Here is a 20,935-nt window from a genome sequence, read left to right as displayed (position 1 = left end):
AGCCCCAGGCTGTTCTACTAAGCTACGCAAAATAATTATCTCTATCCTGATTCCTGATGTACAGATTAAGTATTTTGTCTTCAGCAACCTGGTGTCATGCACGGCGGTTTTCTCTGATGGTGCGTGGTTTGTGGAACTGGGTGTTCGTGGAGGAGGTGCGAGCGGAGGGGGGAACAATTCCGCGGGGGGAACCTCCGGGGAGGCGGTGAGAAGGCCTCGAGTGCAGTGTGACAGTGGAGACGTGGCACGATGGCTGGCCAGGAACGCGGCCGCGGCGAGGCAGTTGTACCACGACCGCAGGCATACGCTGTTGCCGCACACCGATCTTTAAGTATACTATCGACTATGCAAGGATATTTACTATAGTGAAAGTTCGGCACACCTGTCGTCCTTGTTTACGACAAGGGCTACCAATTTGCGAGTGACTTATGACAGCGTTTGTGTGGATAGTTCATAAGTACATATCTGCGGCCCTAATGTGAGATTTTACATCTCACCAATGTTGATAGAATTCGACCATTGTTAAAGTAAAATGCACTTTGTCTTGTTTTAAAGCTCAAGTTCACCCATACAGTCAGTACTTTAAAATTCAGCCTTTGAATGATTAAAATCAGTGGTACTGAATTTTTGTCTTTATATCAAATAAGTGTAAGTCCATTTTACGCTAACACCATTATGTGCTGAGGCTCGAATTCTATCAACCTTGATGAGGTACAAAATCTCATATACTAAACACACTAACCTGAGGTCCGGTTGTCATTCAAGCGGAGTGGATGTGTTCAGTCCACCAATTTTTAATAATTGATGTGAAAAAAAATATCAAAAAAAACTTTCAAAAATCTGATTGGTTGACCGAACGCCTCGCCTCTCCTTTCCGTTTAGGCGGAAAACGGGTTTAATTTTGTTTTTAATACAGGATACCAATTGTGACATAATATTATGATTAAATTGTGTGCTCATGTCCAGCGTACCTGTTGATTTTGTTTGCGACAATGGCTACCAATTTATGTGTTACATGTGACTAGATATTAGTGGATATTATTACCTTTAAGTGATGTCGGCTGACTCCACAATGATCGAGTCTGTATGAAATGTTAGTGTCCCCTACAGTGATAGATAAAGTCTGAACTGAGATGAGAATAAAAGCACGCGTGAAATATTCGTCAGTGAATGTAAATGTATAGAACTGATATCTGACAGTATTTTTATATCTGGAGTAAAAGTCCTACAATGCCTGCCACAATTTGTCTTCAGCATAGTATTTTACGAGTAGAAAAGCAATGTATTCGTAAGAGTTAATATACTAAATAACTTTTTAATAATTGTATTATTGTTACTGAAACCAGCTCAAAAGTATATAACAAATAATGGTCTTCGAAAAAAAATTACATTCTTGTATCAGTATTGTTCTTATTTGTATAAATGTATATATGACACAAAACTTTCTGCCCTCAAAAGACGCACAATTTTATTATTTCGATGTATCTTTTAAACTTTAGCGAAACTAATGTGAAAAATTACGAATTACTGTGACTGCGCTATAATGATTGCATAAATTATGCATTTCTTGGAATATCATGTTGATCGATTATGTTTATAATTATTATGAAAACAACGAAACATTGGCTCTGTAATTTGTATATACAAGTAATAATAGTGGCCAAAGTGTTTTACGTGACATTAAAATACATACAAGTAAACTGTTGGTTATACAATCACTTTTAATTTTATATGTGTGTACCTTTAATAGTTTCGAAGCTCTAGAGTACATGTTTTACTAATAATCATTATGAATCACTTACTGTCTAGTGTCTATGCATAAACGCAATTCTTCATCCCTTATAATGTTAAATGGTTAAAACTTACACCCTTTGCGCCTTTAGCACATTGATGCATGAAAGTGTTACAAAAATTAAGATTGTCTCGTTTTCGCAATTGTCATTTCAAACGAGTAAGACTAAGCACTATTTAAAATTTTTAATTTTATTTACTTTAAGGGGCATCCTTGTAAGTTGGTTTATGATATTGGTTAACAATTAGTTTTATGCTATATATACCAAACACAATTATTATTTATTGCCTTGATAGTCATAGAAAGTTTGACTTAATATAATTAAGTTTGTATGTAATTAGATAGATGTAAAATAATATATCATGCCGCTCATACGTTTTATATAAAACGATGTGGAATGAGTTCTGTTAGAGTTAGTAAAATGCAAAAGGCTGTGCTTTCGTCAAGTGTACAGTCAGCAAGAAGTCACAACCGTTTTTAAAGTTGAGTCTATAAATGTGAAAATTCAAAGATCGTTATTAAGTACATTATTTATTTAATCCCCGGGTTAATGCTCATTGAGTTCTCTATATTTTTTATATTGTTAGATAGGGTTGCGCTTGACAACAATCATGCCTAATAAAAATGATTAGTTTGGAGCGCGCTTACCTAGTATAATTAAATTTAATTCGACCATGGCATGTATTAAAATTTTCTTTTTTTACTGACTGTAGACTACACGGGTTTGTATTGTTAAATTTACTTTAGATTTTCCAAAGGCTTTAAAGCTGTGTTAAAATGTAAGTTCTATATTTGTAAGAAATAATTTACAAAGAGAAAGTCTATCAATAGCTATTCGATATTGCGAGTATCTACTCTACCACCTTTTTTATTTAAAGAGTGTAGTGTACATTGGTCTAACGCTGTCGGCCAATCCACTCGGCGAACGTGTGAAGACCATTTGGCTTACATTTGCCACGTGCTACCCATGTCAAATATAGATCTACATATATTTGACATAGCTAGGTAGATGAGCACATAGGACTAAACGCGCAATATTGATTCAGAACAACTCTAAGTAGACTTTTGTTTATATGGTGATGTAGCTTAACTTTGTGATAATTAATTGACTCGAAAGTATTGTTAATAACTTATTTAAATTATTCTAAGTGTAAAAGTTAACACCAAGTGAACATACCTAAGTTTCCTCCGAATAAATTTCTATTAAAATTAAATTACTTCTTTTATTTTTAGAAAATAAGAACCCCAGTGCCTACTCTGAATATAGAGATAACATTATTTAAGTTGCTAAGTACTACTCGCCTACGTTGATGTGAAATATATGAACTTTGGTGAGATGTGAAATCTCGTACTAAGCACACTGATCCGATTGGTGTTGCACTATTTATTTTGTGGAGGAGAACTAAAAGTAGGAAGGTAAGTATAATAATGCCTGAAGCCATACTGCAGTCTAAATGTAGGTAAGTACTTACGATTGTTGAAGTTAAGTAAGTTCTATTTGAAAGCCTATGTTCAACAGTGGACATCTGCTGATAGATATGATGATGGCGAAGAATGAGAGGGCTAGGTAGTAGGTACTCATTATTATCTATATCATAGAACAATCAGAATTTCTAATGTAAGTTCGAACTATTGATTTTGTGGATATAAAGCACTCCAAGTTTAATGCTAAACGTGTATACCTACCTAAGTACTAACATACCTACTTACAGAGTGATAGCTCGAGGTATTATACTTTCTGTTTTTGTCATTCAAAATTCAAACTATTTTAATTCAATTAGAAGTCTAATTGAATTAAAATAGTTTGAATAGTTTTAGCTCGTAAAAGTTTACGAGTACTTTTGAATCGTTTAGAGCATCCACCACTGGTTCGGAATGTCTTTCCTACCGAGAAGAAGTAGCAAGAAACTCGGCGGTTGCTCTTTTAAAAAATTTGATAAAGTCAAAATCATTTATTCAAAGTAGGTACAATTGTACTCCTTTTGATGGTCGAAATTGTTAAACTTGTACGATATAGTGGGTTCCAAACGTGCCCAAGTCTGAGAAGAGCCCACAACAAACTCAGGCGGACTATTCTTTTTTTTATTATCACCACTTTACAAAATCACATAAACTTATTAGAACTATCAAAGCTGACTGGCAACTCATTCCCAAGCTTTCGTATCATTTAAATAATCCTTTACATTATGATAGGATTTTCCAATCAGTTTACGTTTCACGAAAACTTTGAACTTATTGAGAGACATCTCCAATATGTCTTCTGGAAGCTTATTATAAAAAAGTACACAGTTACCAATAATATAGGATATAGGTACAATATTATGCCATGTTTAAAAGTAATTGAATTATTTGCATAGATAGCTGTTATGTACAAAATAATTAAATAAATAATAACCCTTGATAGGTACCTAATAATATCGTACAACAAGTTATTTACAATAATTAAATTGTCCATCTGCATTCTTGTACTTTAGTAGGCATAGCGCGGTGACGCGTGCGCACGACAGATAACCGCAATTTTACTGAGGCGGTAATAAAATTATTCGTCGACACTGTTTGAGGTCGTCATTCAAGGTCCAACGACGCGACGTTCCAAATCTGCCGCAGAACACCTAACAACATCACAGATATTAGGTATATTATATTTATTACTTAACACAACTTATTTACATTAAATAGTATGTTTTATTTAGCATTAGGTCAGTGATATTGACCTCTACACATCAACTTCGATAATTTAGTTTTTGTTCATTTTATAGAACTTACTTTCTGCGACAAATATGTACATTTTTACTAGTATTTTACTGTTTATTTTCGCGTTGAGTGAAGCAGCGAATTGCGCGGCTTTAAGTGAGAATAAATCTTTAGAGCCAAAAACGTGAGTACAAAAAGAATTTAATTTTGAACCTGCTTTTAATTTTGAGCGCTAAATGTTATAAATGATTGGAGACCCTAATAGCCATTATAAGAGGATAGGCCTGGGCCGATTTTGATAAAATTTTGAAATAAACTGTTTTTAAATATTAAACTGTTTCATCCCACAATTGAAGAAATATTGTTATTCCAGGGCCAGCATGGCGGCATCGGTGGATTACTCCAAAGTGCCGGTCAATGAGAAGCCGCTGTACACTCCGCCGTTAGAGGAAATTGTAGATGGTAAGGTATATGTACCTACTATAGAATTATAGATAGGATCTAGAATCCGTCCTATTAATAATAATAATTAGGGATAGGAGACTTAACTCAGGAGCTATTTGTATTTTTTAGAAGCTTTTAGGTATTACTTACTTGCAGCGATATAAAATTATGGACGTCGTTGCCTATTTGGCAGGTTTACTCATTTTAGCTTTGAGTCAGACCATAAACAGAGGAGTAGCAGATCTCATTCCTACATCAAGCGTAGGTACAAAAGCTCTCCTCCCACTTTGATTACGAAGGTCGAGAAAATTTGGAATTAATACACCTACATTTTGTAGTTACTTATGTATTTTTTTATTCACTGTACGCACATGCTTGACCAATATCACATTTAATGAGAAGTGATAACGTGCGGCCTAAGATGGGATGCGTTTGCCTATAAAATGCCTATTTACTTTTGTTTTAAAGATACTTGATAAGATTAGGATAAATAGGTAGGCTCTAAAATTTATACTTTGTGAATTTTAAATTTTTAACAATCTGTCCTATGCCTTCATTTTCTAGTGCTGTCTCAGCGGTTGCCCGCCACGTTCGAGTATGTGAAGGTGTCTGCAGAGGACAGTCCCGACCTCAGCCAGCCACCTTTCAGCCTCAGTGCACCAGGTACCCTCTTCCATTTCTCTATATCTTAGGTTCAGCTGTGATAGCCTGGTGGTTCAGACGTTGGCCTTCTATTAGGGGGTCCAGACTCTAGAGTTCAGTTCCGGGCATATATAATTTTTCAGAGTTATACTGCATTTTAAGCAATTAATTCCTACCATTTGCTTTAACGGTGAAGGAAAACATCGTGAGGAAACCTGCATGCCTGAGAGTTCTCCATAATGTACTCAAAGGTGTGTGAAGTTCGCCAATCGGCACTCGGTGCATAGCATGGTGAACTATGATCAACCTAAAACCAAAATCAAATTCTGAGAAGTGACCCACGCTTCAGTCGGAGCCGGTGAGGGATGATCATGATGATGATGATGATGATGATATTTTAGGTGCAAAATGGTTCAGTAAGTTTTAGGCCAATTTTTCATCACATCGACAGTGAATATTTTAATTTATTATAATAATTTTGGAGATATATGGAATACGTGATAGATACCTATAATCATTTAACTATCACTATGATACCTTTTGATATTATGATATCTTTTTATTTCGCTTCAATTATTATTATTTTTGTCGTCTCATCGGACAGCTGTATTATTTATCACAAGTAAATGTTGATTGAAGCAATTGCAGTAGCTGTTTACAATGTGATAAGATAGCAACTGTATCGATGCAAGTTGTTCGCTGAGTTAAGACATAGGTAGGTGCAAGTAGATAAGATTTTTGTAGGTTTTCTCTAGTGACGAAGACCCATTAGAGGAGTACGAATTTTAAAAAATATACAGCTAGGTCTTTTTAGTCTATTTCTATTTTGAATTAGTCTGTATCTCCTGTGCCACGAATGAGCAAAGGCCTCCGTCCTATTTTTCCACCATTCCTTATTCTAATAAAAAATTAACCAAATACGTGTACCTATATAACGTACCTACTCTGTGCTCAGGCCTTACGGGCGACGTGAAGCTGGTGGAGATAGGCGGGCCGCCGTATCTGTTGCCGCTGGTGCAGCGCGACAAAGTGTACGACTTGGCGGCGCTGCTGCGGCACCTGGGCAGAGAGCCCGCGCTGCTGGCCGGCGCCGGCGCGGGGCCCTGGCCCTACCTCGGCGTCAACTGCGAGGTCTCTGTTCTTGCTTCTTACTGTACATGAAGTACCCATATCATCATGAATCATGAGTTCTTCTGACCGAATCCCAATTAGCCAACTGTGCAGGAAACACCTATTATGATCAAGTTTTTTTTTAATTAATATAAAAAGACTAGCGCTTGGCTACAATTAGATCTGCTGGTAAGTGATGATGCTGCCTAAGATCGAGCGGGCGTACCTAGAAGTGCCTATTCACTCTTGACTTGAAGATAGCTGTATTAAAAGTGGGAGGGGGAGAAATTGATGCCGGTAAGGTATTCCATATTCTATGAATCAGAAGCGAGGAGGGAAATCGCTTCGTCCGTGTCTGTGGAATTTCGATTACACGTACGTACGGGTGCCCGACACAACTGTAGGACAGTTTCTTACTCCGAGCGGACGGCAAACCGACACGACAAAAGTGAGATTATGTGTAGGACCAACGGTTTAACAAGGTCACCATGAACTCTGGGCAGCAGCTATTGCGAATTTCTTGACAACACTGGCCCTCCAACACCAGAGACAACACCAGAGAAACCACCGATGCGTTGCCGGCCTTTCAGGAATTTGAATTCTAATGAATTTACCCATTAACGTTAACTGTGTCATTGCAGGGTATAATCAACCTGTACGTGAACAAGGGTCAGGCGTCGCAAGGCACACGCGTGGTGTCGGTGGAGCCGGTGGGAGCGGCTAAGGGCAACTCGGGCTACAAGCAGAGGCAGCTGCCCAACAACGAGACGCGCACTGCGCTGCTCGGGAACTACCTGCTATCGGAGGGGAAGCCTGGCAAGGTCATTTAGTATCTAATCATATCTTTCATATCTTTCATATATTGTGCCGATTTGATCCCGCACGAAGCTCGTCCAAAGGATTCCGTCTCAGAAGCCCGAACCAAAGGATTGCTACAAGTTGGCCCAAGCAAGAGGTTTACAAAACAAATCGCCTAAGGAATGTAGATTAGGTTAGCCATTAGCTTAAATTGGGAGCACATACCATATGTCTTTTGGCCAAAATCTGTTTCTGAAGCAAAATAATCAACGCCAGCGTGGCAGGCGAGGTGACGACGGCTCGTGAATTAGATTGAATAGTCAAATTGGTAGATTGAATAAATAGGAATCTCTCATTTCATTTTCTTCGTTGGTTCGTCGGCTTCAATCATTGTAGATTCTTAATGATAAAATGGTTTTACTTTCATCGTTTTGAAAAAGTTTTATGTTTAGATTTGCCATATTTCTGTTGTATTAGAGTTAGTTTATATTGAGAAATGGGAAATATTATAGGTACATATCTTTTTTGCAGGTTATTAAAGTAGTTGCCAAAAAACGAATCGGGCAGGCTAACTTCATCACTGCCATCAGAGAGGCACTGAAAGAACACTATGCTGATAAAGTTGTTGGTAAATTTTATTTGTAACTTCATTGCTAGCTGTTCACAATATACTATCTTGTAAGTACTTACTTACTTTCTATTTATTAAACTAAAATGAACTAGAAATCTTCTTAGTTTGTGGTATGCGTACTCAGGTCTGGGAGGCACGTTCCTCCTCCGCGAGGGCAAGGTGAGGCACCACGTGATGCCGGACTTCAGCGCTGCGCCGGTGTGCACGGACGCGCAGGTGGACGAGTGGCTGCACTTCTTCGAGATGCGCGCGCCCATCGTGCACGTCGGCACGCTCGTCACCGGAGACTTGGTAAAGCAACGAAGACAGTTCTGGTGAACTGTGGACTGACTTTCAGATTCTTATATTAAGGCTTAGAAGATTTTGACCTTTAATAGTCCGCCATTTTCCTTTTTTTCTGCAAAATAAAGGCCACGCATAGAACCTGTATTAAACAACAGCTGGCATCAATACAAGCGAGTATTGTATGAGGCGAAATCTCCCAAGTGTCAAGGTTCCAAGATAATAATAATAATATAAGCTATCAAAGTTGTTCTGCACTTCTTCTGCTTGAGGCATGGTTACATCTTGGCTTTAATGCTCAACTGGTAGATGCTGTATGTAAGCAACTCTTAAGTATAGCACAATTTAGTAACATTTTCCTTTCTCATTTTCTGTCTTACCGATGGTGTCATCAAGTCTCTAGCCATCAGTACAACTTTAATAGCTTCTCTTTCTGAGAGGAGACCCGTGCTGACTGATGGGTTGATGATGATGATGAAAAGCAAAAGGATTGCTTTTGTTGCAACGTTGTCTTGAATGAATCGGTGTGAAGGAATGAATATGTTATGTGCAGGGTCTGGACCTGCGCGTGCAGCATTTCCACGGCTTCAGCCAGCACGGCGACGGCGGCCACTACCACTACGACACCACGCCCGCCGACGTGCACTATGAGGGCTACTTCGCACTCGCCTCCTCCATCATCAGGGTCGACGCGCCGCCCGACACGCACGGCGTCGGCCGAGATTGACCGTACTCTCCAAAGATTACATATTGTGTACACGGTGTATTTAGAACGCTAGCAAAAACAAAGACAGGTGATAGTACTGCTGATTAATGATTAGATAGGTTCTACAAAAAAAAATCTGTATTTTTTTAAAGTTCGCAATGTATTGCAAATAAAACATCTGACGCGCTAGAGGTTAACGAACATTGCTTAGACAGCTGGTGTCGTGGCGTCAATGGCTTGTCGTAGGCGAAAGCGGCATTGACTTCGAGTGACCTATTTAGGGAACGTTCGTTGACCTCTAGCATCAGTCAGATGTTTTATTTGCATATATTGTGAACTTTTAAAACTACAGGATTTTTTTTAAATATTCATAGTTTTTAATGGAATGTTATCAGTAATCATCAGTACTATCACGTGTCTTCGGTTTTGCTAGAGTTTTGGTTACACCCTGTATATTAATAGGTAATATTAAGTCAAATGCGCTAATGTCATTCCCAATGTTGTGTTATATTCGGCTTGTAACTACTACGATGTAATCTCGTTAGAAATATAAGATGTCTATTTTTGTGTATAGATTAGGCAATTTTATCTATACTTGGCCGCCACAACGTCTTTAAGTTATTATGTTTTCATTCTTAGTTGTATAATTATACAAATAAGAGTGTGGGCACGTGGACGTGCGTTGCTATGCCGTATCAGCTCGCTCGTTAAGATTTATTGATAAAAATAAACTTTTTTATATACTTTTAGAGTTTTAATGTTTTACCCAATCATAGAAATCCATACATATTATGAAAATTAATGTTTGTGTTCGTTTGATCGATTCGATCGAACAAACAGTGCAGTTTGAAGTGCAGATTACTAACTTAGAGCCATCAAAGTACAATAGGTTGCGTCCGAGTCGCATTGCAACGCATGCCGGGTATCAATCGCCACCCAAATTATAAATGCGAAAGGGTTTGTTTGTTGTTTTATCCTTCAATCACGCCGCAACAGAGCAACGTATCGACGTGATTTTTATATGGAAAATGACGAAGGCCGATAGGTATTTTTAAAATCTACAAAGTCGCGGGCATAAACTAATTGTACAAAAGAAGAAACAAATAAAAGTATCGTATATTGTGGCATCGTATTTTATTTATTTACACTACCTCCCTTCGCAAACATTCATACATCTTTAATTCACATTAATAAGCGATTACAAAATTTTTGAATCATGTGAATCGGGAATTAATTATTTATTATTTCAACAATTCGATGAAATGAATTTAGTAAAAGTTTTAACTATATTCATACAAAAATAGATTTAAATCGAAACACCACTTTTTACCCAAAATGTTTGGTAGTGCCTACTCGGTAAGTATGCAAATCTCTCTGTCCTTTTCATAATAGTCCAATCCGAACGGGATAGCACTATTCCACCTGTCAATAATTCATAGAGATTTCTAGTCTACTACCAAGCAAACACATAAGGCCTGCAAAGACAAGGGACAGTCCTCGGGGTACCTTTTGTCCGTCAAAATAGATCGCTTCCAAGTTACACCTGCATCGAATAATGCATACGGGGGACTAAAAGTACCCCATACAAAGTCCCTCGAATAATTAGGACATCGACAGACCAGCCCGCAAAAAGTACGGAGGGGCTCCTCGAAAAAAAATAGAACTAACGATTCCAAGGCGCGCCAACGCACACGGCAAATTTTAGTCCGCGTTGAGCGCTCGAGAGTTTGAAATTATCGCTTACCGCGTGCGTTGAGTCCGTGGCAAGTCCTCGGTGGATATTTCATTATGCGTCGGGGATTTCTGCCCTCCGCGGACAAAAGGCCCCTTGTCTGCGCAGGCCCATAACAGCAAATTGAGATCAATTCTTCGCCAATGCGGGATTTTATCAAAAACGGTTTTGTTATCTTATAGAAAGTGTATCGAATTTTTTAAATTCTAAATTTCACACAGCCCATATTATTTTATTGAGTGCCGAACTTTCAATCGCCAAATAAAGCTACACTGAGCAATAAATTGGACGTTTTGACAGTTTTCGCATTAGAAATTTGGCAAAATGTCAAATTTATTCATTCACTTTAAAGTTTATTTGAAGATTCAAAAATCAACCTTAACGCTAATTTCATATGGAGCAGGAGAGCAAGTAGTATGTATTGTATATTAAAGTGTAGTAACCTCAACCTTAGTACAATTTTGCACATCTCGTAAACGTCGATGGATTTCGAGAATCGAACTAGTGCTATAAAGATCATGCGCGTTGACGTGAAGAACTGTAGCGTCAGTATGAGATTTTACGAAACACCGTAACATTTTTTTCATTACATTTATTTAATTTGTTTATGAAAGTAAAAGTGACATTGATTTAAAGTATTTCGGTTTCATCGTCTTTTATTTTACAACGTGTAGAATGTATACACAAACTTTAGCTTTAAAGCAAGGTCTCTAAGGTACCAATTCTATCAACATTCACGAGATGTAAAACATCATACTAACTCTACTTCAATATCTCATACATATTAAGCAACGCACCCCATATGAAATATGCTTAGTTCCTAAACGAATCGCTAGCTACCAATTATATCCATACCATATTTAACATCTAGTTAGCCTAACATTTACATTGTTGTCAACACCGAGCGCAGAGCACGAGACACATGTTCGTTCGGTGCGCACCTCGCGGCTGCTCGGGCGAGGCGACCTGCGTCCGCGCATCCCGAGGCACGTTTCACTTGTGAAGTTACCCCGCGAATTCATTGGCGAATCACTCCTTTTAAATTAATATTTTATGAATAAACAATTTTTTTAAATATTAAGTTCATTCATTTTTTGATTATACTGGATTGAGTATAAAATAAATAAATTCAGTATTTATGTAGAACTAATCTTGATTGTAAATAAACATAGTACATCGAATTGAGAATCTCCTCCTTTCTTTGAGGACGTTTTAAAATAGAGAAGAATTTCATTGTGTCATTAAGATCTGTAGGTGTATAAAAATATATGTAAGAGAATAGTAGTGAGGAAAACAGATAATTGATGACAATTGACATTACACAAAGATTATAAAAAATGAAACCCAAATACTGAGATGCTAATAAAAGTATAGGATACTAAAAGTTTTAATTTATTATTGTTTTATTTTGGCTAAACAGCAAAAATTCATAAATCATCACTTGGCACAAGGCGCACTTAACAATTCAGTATTCGGTCATAATACATCAGTGAGCGTGAAACCATTTACATATATCATTTTGAGTATATAATTTATGCTAAAGTACATATAGATAGGAATTAAATATACAAATAGACTAAAAACAATTGCATGTAAAATAGATTCATGATTTCCTATTAATATCGAATAATTTAATTTTTTTATTTAAAGTATACAAACTTTTTATAATGATTGACAAATGAGGATTTACATTTTAAGAGAATATAATTTCAGAAATCGAAAAACACACTGTCCGCGTGATTAAAGAACCTTTCCACAGGTTCTATGCACATAAAATGTAATCTAGTAAAATCAGATTTTCAGGTTTATGAAAGAACTCTTTTCTCGATATAATATTTCGCAGGCCTACTGTTATTTTTAATGCGCTTGACGGTAATCATGCTTTTAAAAAGCAATGATGAGGTCTCGGATGGAATAAATTAGATGTTTGAATGTCAATTTCCAATCAATTCTTTCAGACTATACTACAACAGTATGAATATTTTAAACAATACAAAATTACATGATTTTTCCCTATTACATAAAATCATAACTATACCGAATAAAAATAATATTTACATTAACAATTCCAAGTTCAATTCGTCAAAAATTAAACATGCACAAAAACTTTTTGAATCGAGTTTATTTCATCTATCATATGTATTATTTCCGGTCGATAAAACCTTTCCCACTACTACAATGCTATGCTTTGCCACTTCTATTACTATACTCTAGCCACGGAGAGAACTTAGTATATGGCTCTCTGTTAAGTAATCCCATATAAATGACAAAGACAAAAATGTCAGAGCGTTAACCATTTTGAGTTGATCAACCAATCACAAACATAGGCTACTTTAAGAGTAGTACGAAAACAAAGGCACGTTTTTAATACTGTTGTCCTTGTCATTTGAATGGGATTACGTAACAGAGAGAGCCCTATGTTAACTTTTCTCTGTGCATAGGGTTTATGGTAATTCGTAGAACAGTCTATAAAAGCAACTTTGTTGAATTCGAGCGTCGTAACACCCTGACGTCAAAGCAAAATGGACCTAAATAGCCTTGATTTAAAGTAAAAATTCAGTACTACCGATTTTTAGGGTTCCGTACCTCAAAAGGAAAAACGGAACCATTATGGGATCACTATGTTGTCTGTCAAAAAATCTATAGGGTACTTCCCGTTGACCTACAATCGTGAAATTTGGCAGCTGGTAGGTAGGTATTTAAGAAATAAATCCAAAAACCGTGAATTTGTGGTTATATCATACAAAAAAAATTAAAATGTGTGTCACGAAAAATTTTATTTACTAAATCACATATTATAGATGGCGCAGACCGTTATTAACTTGCAAAGTTCCAGATAAAGGTGTTAGGTATATCTTGTGCGATGTTACGGAACCCTTAGTGTGCGAGTCCGACTCGCACTTGACCGGTATTTTTATGCACTTGGTTTCCGCTTGGAGCGCTGGCTGTAGATTTATGGACAAACTTGAACTTCAAAACGAGGTAGTCATTTTACTTTGACACTAAAGTTCGAATTCAGTCAACGTTGTATAAAAGTGTATCTTGAGAACATCTTTTGCTCAGTAACTATGGCTATGCAATGTTAACTAACTAGCCCTAGTTTATTGAAAACACCTTAAAAGTTAAGAGGATCTCACGGTTCTTTTGATTGTTTCGGAATACAGTGTAAACTCTATATTGCGAATTACTGTTTTTTTTAAAGAATATTGGGCATGTTAATCATGACTAATACTCCCCTTTCCCCTCCAACTAAGGGTAAAGCTTATGCTAGGAGTAGGTACAACAATAGTACGAGTGGAGTTAACAAGTAACCTTCCAGATTTCAGTCACCTTTCTATATTTTTTTAGAAGTTTCTACATTTAAGTAGGTTAGGTTAGTTTTTAGCAATTTCTATGTTTAAGAATTCAACAGTCCTTAACAGCTGTAGAGTTCTTTAAAACGTAGAAATTGTTTGTTTGGTTTACATTGTTACTCTTTTACTGTCCGTAACTCTTTATAACGCAATAAAATACCCGCTCCTTTCAATTTCGCTATAGAGTTTACACTGTAAGCACTTAATGTAAGATGCTCTTAACAAAAAACTTTTGAGTAATCTGCAAGTCTATTTCTGTGTTTTGAGTAACATAGATTCGATCTATTTGACACTATTAATTCTCATTTTTGTATAATTTCTAACTACGTATTTTATTATTAACAACAAAGTATATATAGAGTGTGAGAAGCAGAGATGGATAGGTATGAGGAAAGGAGAAAGAGATGTAAGAAACGAGGTATTTATTCTGTATGCCAGCTTCGCCGTCGGGAAGTAACATGCGAAATAACGTCACCCTGCCATTAACTTTTCCGAGGCACACTAGATAGCAACTTCTTAATTTACTTGACTTCGTATTGACAGACTGAATGAAACGGATCAGACTTGATTGGACTGGACCCGTCCAAAAACCTTGTATAATAAGCGGGCAGAAGGGCAAGAAAATATGGGAGATGGCAAGAACAGACGGTAAGGTAGCGCTAGTGCCGTCCTGTTCTGGCAGCTGTGTGCTGCGGCTAGAAGGAAAGAGTAGAAGATGGTTATGAGCGGAAGAAGCGCACGGCTCGCACCACGTACTGGCGGCAGATGGGGCACTCGGCCAGCTGCTTGGAGCAGGCGGTGCAGGCGGCGATGTGGCCACACTCCAGCAGCACACACTCCAGCGGCGCCGCCATGCAGATCTTGCAGCTGTCTTCTATCGGCAGACTGTCGATTTCTGCAAGATATGATGTAATGAGATCTGGTGTAATTTTATTTTATTTTATATTTTATTTTATTTGTGTAATGGAGTGAATAGACATCTTCTAGCAGTAAAGTTTATATACAGCTTTTTTTAAATTAAATTTCATGCAATTACGCTGTTTTGTTTGTCAGCTCCTCAATTATAATCTTTTTGCTGCCGAGGTTAATATTATAAAAGCTGTCTCATTTGCGTCAGGAGTTACAAAGAAGAAAGAAGAAGAAACCAAAAGAGGGTGAACTCACGATCTTTGTACTTGGCGTGGTCCCGCCACAGCATCTTGGCCCGCTCCAGCAGGTCTCGCCGCTCCAGACAGCCGCGGTACTCCACGCGGTTGCGCGACAGCAGCTCCTTGAGCTGCTTGCCGCTCAGCAGGTCCAGGTCAGACACCTTTTTGAACTGTTCTAGGTTGATTGGCTCCTGGGGACTATCTGAAATTGGCAGTTTATGACATTAGAAGTTAGACAACCTTCCTGGCACAGTAACCGGGTTCGATTCGCGGCAGGGTCAATTTGAGAACTCATGATTTCTAAATTGCCTTTGGTCTGGTCTGGTTAAAGCTTATCAAAGGAGAACCAGAGTAACTGATAGTTCAAATTCACTAGTAAACCTCACATTCAAAGGGCAGTTCTGATAGGCTGGCAAAGCCTACTAAAACATCAGAAAAATATTAAAAAAAGTCGCAGTACCTTCAGATGAGTCTGCAAGGTCTGTGGGCATGATCTCTTCGTGCAGGCTGACCGTGCCTATGGAGTCCTGGCTGGCGGCGGTGAGCACCGACTCGCTGCGGTGCAGTTCCAGCTCGGAGGCGGCGCGCTGCGGCGTCGCAGCGCCGCGGGAGCTCCGCTCTGCCGCTAGCAGGAGCACCTCAGAGTCTGGCGGTGAAAATCATAATGATCCATACTATCCATATTGAGGCTATATGCTCAATAGTAACGGTTCACAGAGCGAACTGAATACCAAAAGTTCGCCAGTTCGAACCCCATACATTGCACTAGTCGTACCTAATTCTAGCACTTCACGCTTAGTTGGAGGGGAAAAGGGAATATTAAAGACAAACTTGGCTCTTTATAAAAAAAACAAATAATTCTCCAGTCTCCACTAATATTATAAATGCGAAAGTGAGTCTGTCTGTTTGCTAGGCTTGGCTCACCCCCTCAACAAACAGTAAGTAGTCACCGTTAGGCAGCGGGTCAGCGGGGCGCGTGACGAACTCCCAGCCGGTGTCGGCGAGGTCCTCTATCTCGAAGCAGTCCGTGGTGTCGACGCGTGCGCCCTCCTCCTCCCTCTCGCTCGTGCCCGCCTCCCCCTCTCCGCCCGCCTCCGGCACCGGCACCCGGATGTCGCGCTCACCACCTCAACAGAATAGATAAACCTCAATCTCAACGTACCGTTGACGATAAGTGCATAAAGCTCGGGAAGGTTACAACGAAAACCGGTAATAGCCTAATATAACACAAAATTTTACATCTCACCCAAAATGTTGATAGAATTCAAGCATTGGAAAATTTTAGCGTTAAAGCTACTGTTTTGTTTTAATATAGTATATTATAGTGTGTATAGTGTATCCGTTTGCCGTGGAGACCCTGGGGCCATGGAGTCTTAGTGCAAAAAATTTTTTACGAGACATTTCACTAGGTTTAATAGCCTCATCGGGTGACAGAAGGTCTGGCTAATTTTTGCGCAACGGATCAGCCTGGCTGTCCAACGCGGAAATGCAGCCAGTATTCTTGGCACCATTCCACGCGGGCATGATTTGTATAGTAATTAGATAAGGCTAGCTTTAAGTTTTATTGTAATATTTTCATTAAAAAAAAAAAGTGTATATTATATTAAATATATATAATAATAGTTTAAAAAGTAACAGTGATACTAAGTAATTTTTCAACAGAGATAGATAGATTACTAATTCAAATTTAAAGCATATTGAACTTGAGTGGGAAAAGTCATTTGTTAAGAGTTGTGATTGTAACTAACCATGATAATTTTTCTTAGGTCTGAGCGCATTTAGAACAAATAGTTTTCTAAAACGCCCCAAACAGTTGCACCCAGGAGCTCTCAATTGGGGAGTGGCCATTTGTGCCTGACACCACTTGTTAGAATGATTATTTCTACTGTTCAGTCAGTTTTGACTGAGTAGTGGAAATAACCCTTATCAGAAGCTAGAATGTATAGGCTGGCCGTACATTGATTACTATCGCATTTTACATATTCGACTGTAACCGTAGTACAGATTCTTGAGTGACTGAACGTTTGCAAAAATCGACTACTATTTTATTTGGCACGAAAAATAAAGACGACAAGATCACACACACACACGTGCCTATAGGGCAGCACAAGCACCTAAGGGCTGAACTTCAGAAACTGTGTTATGACGCGTTGCAAATTAGCACCGATTTGCACGATCCCTGTTTAAATAGTTTGGTTAGCTATGCGAAATATGACAGCAAAACGACTTGCGAGAAAGCGCATCACATTACAGTATCGCAAACGAGCAAAATACGTCCTTACAAGAGGCCCAGTGGCTATAAATCGTATCGTATTTACAGTATGCGTTACGAATTGGCATAGCGTCGCAACGCTTTCTGTTTCGGCCCTAAAGCGGATCACGGAAGCCAAGCCTTACCGTTGCGGCGTAATCGATGAGCGGAATTCTTCATAAAATTGTGTTGAGCTAATATAAAACCTAGCGAAACAACTCTTTGCTCAAGCGATAGCAGTGAATGTGCGGTCAGCCTTAAACAGCATTAGCCCACAGTAACTCTACATTACAAAAGGGGACGGCCCTCTGTTTAGCAAAGTCATTAGTCAAGTGTTATATGATGCCAGCCATTCTTGAAATATGTAATTATAAACATTTATGAATCACAAAAAGGGATTATGTACTCCTATTTCTATATCACACTAATATTATAAAGCCGAAATTTTGTATGTGTGTGCGTGTGTGTGTGTGTGTATGTTAGTTACTCCTTCACGCAAAAACTACCAGACGGATTTGGCTGAAATTTGGAATGGAGATAGATAATATCCTGGATTAGCACATAGGTTACTTTTTATCCCGGAAAATCAAAGAGTTTCCCCGGGATTTCGAAAAACCTAAATCCACGCGGGCGAAGCCGCAGGCATCGGCTAGTTTGTAATACAATTTAGTTCTTGAATTGATTACAATACATACTAATATTATAAATGCGAAAGTGTGTCTGTCTGTCTGTCTGGCTGCTAGCTTTTCACGGCCTAACAGTTTAACTGATTTTGATGAAAGGTACAGAGTTAGCTTACATCCCAGAGACGGATATAGGCTACTTTTTAGACCGGAAAATCAAAGAGTTCCCAATGGATTCTTAAAGGCTCATCGGTTTAACAGATTTGTATGAAACTTACCAAGGCAGCTTACGTCCCAGAAATTGGCATAAACAACTGATGATGAACTGATTGATGGGATTTATAATAACCTGAATTCACGCAGACGAAGTCGCGGGCATCATGTAGTAAATAATACAGAAGTGAACAATTAAAAATTGAATGGCTTGGAAAGAAAACTTTGTCCCAAATATGCGATTGTCACTGATGCAGTTGCGCCATGCAAATCACATCAGGGCCCAAGGTTAGAAAAAAAAGTTTTAGTATTTGAAAAATATTATATGTTAAAGACAATTTTAAAACTGTCTTGTTTCCATCAAAGGCATCAATTCTGATTTGGATAAATTTGGAGTATCAGCATTTTTTCTTTTTAATATTGCTAAAAAAACCAGAAAATGAGTTTAACTCATTTTAGTGCTACTCTACAAATGCTCAAGACAGTCACCTAGAGTCACAAGATTTGACAGTTTTAAGTTGGTCTGTTCTTTTCTTATTACACTGGTAATAAAAAGACGTGAATACTCTAAAATCTGTCACTTACTAAATACTAATTCTATTACTCTTAAGCATTACAAGAAGCATTATCCATATTTGGCTGCAATACTTTTAAGTTGATCCCTCACCTGGCGTTGGAGTGAAACGTCGGTCAGGAATGTCATGAGGCACCCCGTTGCCGGGCGAGTGCGCGTGCGCCGCGTTCCGGCAACTACCTACAAACAATATTAACTTTAGGTCACCTGCATATTATGTCATTCCTCATACGCATGGCTAAGGTTTGGAATGCTCTTCCACGATCTGTGTTGCCTACCAATTACAATACGGGTATCTTTAAAACAAGAGTGAATAGGCACCTTCTAGGTAAACGCATACCATCTTACATCACTTTCCATCAGGTGTGATTGTGGTCAAGCACTTGCCTATAGTGAATAAAAAAAAAGGCAATGGGCAGTTTGACTAGCTGCAGTTAAACCGAAATTTATTTAGAAAAAGTTAAAAGAAATGATAAGAGAATGTGTACAATGTGTGTACTCACAATAACAATACATGATGGGACTACATTATATGTAACAATCACTAGGGGGAAGTAAAGAGGGGCAGGAAGAGGACAGAAAGAGACTTCCGGAACATAGCGCCATGCAATGGACTGATGAAATCTGCATGATAGAGTGAAACTTACTGCGGAAAGCAGTGCCAGGTGGCTGTGGCTGTGGGGGCGGGTTGCGCAGGTCGAAGGCGGAGGAGAGGAACTCGTTGAGGTTGGTGGTGAGCCCCTTGAGCGCCGTGAAGGGGCCGGCGGCTCGGGAGCCGCGGCGCCGGTACGCCGCGCTGTTCACGTGCAAAACGCACAGGCTCACCAGCTCCTCCTTCTCTGCAATACATATACTTTGGATTAGATAAGGCAGTGTAGGCAGTGCCGTGAGCGGTACCCTAGCACTTTGGGAGCACATCCTTTACACTTCAATAACTAGGAGTACTGTCTAGATGTTCAGAAAGAGCCACTGTCAGCAAAACATATTTAATCATTATTTTAGTGCTAGTGTAATGACACTAGCAATAAATTTCTGTTAATGAGCTGAGAACCCCATTGTTTGATTCAAATATTCAACCATTTAGATTGTCTGTTCATTAAGAGACTTTTTAATACAATTTCTTTCAGACAGTAGACTCTACACAATAATGACGCACAAGAGTGTGTTATGTATTTGAATTTTAAATAATGATTACCTACTCCATGTTAAAAGTTTCATCACAATCTCTAAGTTTAATAAATTATTGTAGAAGATATTTACAATATTTTAGACCTTATAAGTACTTTTTATTGCCCCATAATCTATTTTTTGTTTCAAACAAGTAGTGAAAGGTCACAATGATAACATATTTCCAAATAAAAAACATAAATACATGCCAGATCAACTATTAGCATTTTGCACAATCATTCATAGTGTTCTAGAGTGCCTAATCTAAGTACTTAAATACTAGAAAATAGATTTATTGGACTTACCCACGCATCCTCGGGTGGAAACGTTCTGTCGTTGGAGGAAGCATTGCAAGTCGCGGACCTTCAGGTGAGCGATGGTTTGACGCGCCAGGGGCCGGGTGGTGAGCACGCGACACGCAGCGCACATCGTGCCGCCGCCGCGCCGCAGGCAGCCGCTGCAGTAGTAGCGCTCGCATTCAGAGCAAGCCCGCTTCCTCTTGAACACGCTGAACTGTACCGCGCAGCTCTCGCACGGCATCTTACAGCACCCGCGTCCTCGCACTTGCATCGGGCATACTCCACTACCACTTCAGTTTCACGATAACAGTTTCGCCAACACGCAACACATCGCTAACATCGTATCACTGTGTATAGTACAGAATTCCTTTGTTGTTTAATTTTGTCGCGTGTGATGGTGAAACAAAATTAAATTTAAAGTAAAAAACCAAAACATCACAAAATAGCCATCACGGTTGTCGCCTGTCGGAAGTAAA

The 20,935-nt window shown here is 38.6% G+C and overlaps 3 protein-coding genes and 2 long non-coding RNA genes across 10 annotated transcripts in view; 2 read left to right on the top strand and 3 right to left on the bottom strand.

The window, feature by feature from the left end:
- LOC123881039 (vacuolar protein sorting-associated protein 13D) overlaps positions 1-9,302 on the top strand; it is a 59,965-nt gene extending 50,663 nt beyond the window's left edge. For 2 of the 4 annotated variants that reach the window (XM_045929567.1, XM_045929565.1), the window contains one exon: positions 85-3,006. In XM_045929567.1, the coding sequence (XP_045785523.1) occupies positions 85-331 (247 nt within the window). In that variant the 3' untranslated portion in view covers positions 332-3,006. Of the gene's footprint in view, positions 1-84; positions 3,007-9,291 lie in introns of those variants that run through there. The other 2 variants (XR_006799399.1, XM_045929566.1) reach the window with 2 other exon arrangements.
- The window catches only part of LOC123881081, a 26,389-nt gene extending 12,931 nt beyond the window's left edge, over positions 1-13,458 (bottom strand). Inside the window, exon 1 of the long non-coding RNA XR_006799406.1 lies at positions 13,203-13,458. This is a non-coding gene — a long non-coding RNA (uncharacterized LOC123881081). The remainder of the gene's footprint in view (positions 1-13,202) is intronic.
- Positions 1-20,935, bottom strand: part of LOC123881079 — a 283,317-nt gene that overhangs the window by 27,403 nt on the left and 234,979 nt on the right. The gene's annotated exons all lie outside the window — the stretch shown is intronic.
- On the top strand, positions 4,248-20,935 carry LOC123881065 (ester hydrolase C11orf54 homolog). 3 transcript variants are annotated; one of them, XM_045929627.1, is made up of 9 exons: positions 4,503-4,670; positions 4,860-4,948; positions 5,495-5,593; positions 6,528-6,703; positions 7,324-7,503; positions 8,012-8,108; positions 8,236-8,402; positions 8,947-9,134; positions 20,742-20,935. In XM_045929627.1, exons 1-8 carry the CDS (start codon positions 4,573-4,575, stop codon positions 9,118-9,120), a joined length of 1,080 nt encoding a protein of 359 aa, XP_045785583.1. In that variant the 5' UTR covers positions 4,503-4,572; the 3' UTR covers positions 9,121-9,134; positions 20,742-20,935. The 3 variants fall into 3 exon arrangements, with proteins under 3 accessions (XP_045785584.1, XP_045785583.1, XP_045785582.1); XM_045929628.1 differs by lacking the exons at positions 4,503-4,670; positions 20,742-20,935 and adding an exon at positions 4,248-4,426 and having other exon boundaries at positions 8,947-11,979; XM_045929626.1 differs by lacking the exon at positions 20,742-20,935 and having other exon boundaries at positions 4,504-4,670; positions 8,947-11,979.
- On the bottom strand, positions 13,885-20,745 carry LOC123881059 (E3 ubiquitin-protein ligase rififylin). The gene is made up of 7 exons (XM_045929617.1): positions 20,466-20,745; positions 19,641-19,832; positions 19,087-19,173; positions 16,283-16,459; positions 15,793-15,978; positions 15,349-15,534; positions 13,885-15,079 (listed from the first exon to the last, which is right to left on the bottom strand). Exons 1-7 carry the CDS (start codon positions 20,728-20,730, stop codon positions 14,904-14,906), a joined length of 1,269 nt encoding a protein of 422 aa, XP_045785573.1. The 5' UTR covers positions 20,731-20,745; the 3' UTR covers positions 13,885-14,903.

Source organism: Maniola jurtina, chromosome 3 (genome assembly GCF_905333055.1).
Source record: "Maniola jurtina chromosome 3, ilManJurt1.1, whole genome shotgun sequence".
Taxonomy (NCBI): domain Eukaryota; kingdom Metazoa; phylum Arthropoda; class Insecta; order Lepidoptera; family Nymphalidae; genus Maniola; species Maniola jurtina.
Note: the sequence above shows the minus strand (reverse complement) of the source record. Positions and strands in the feature narration are given on the sequence as shown.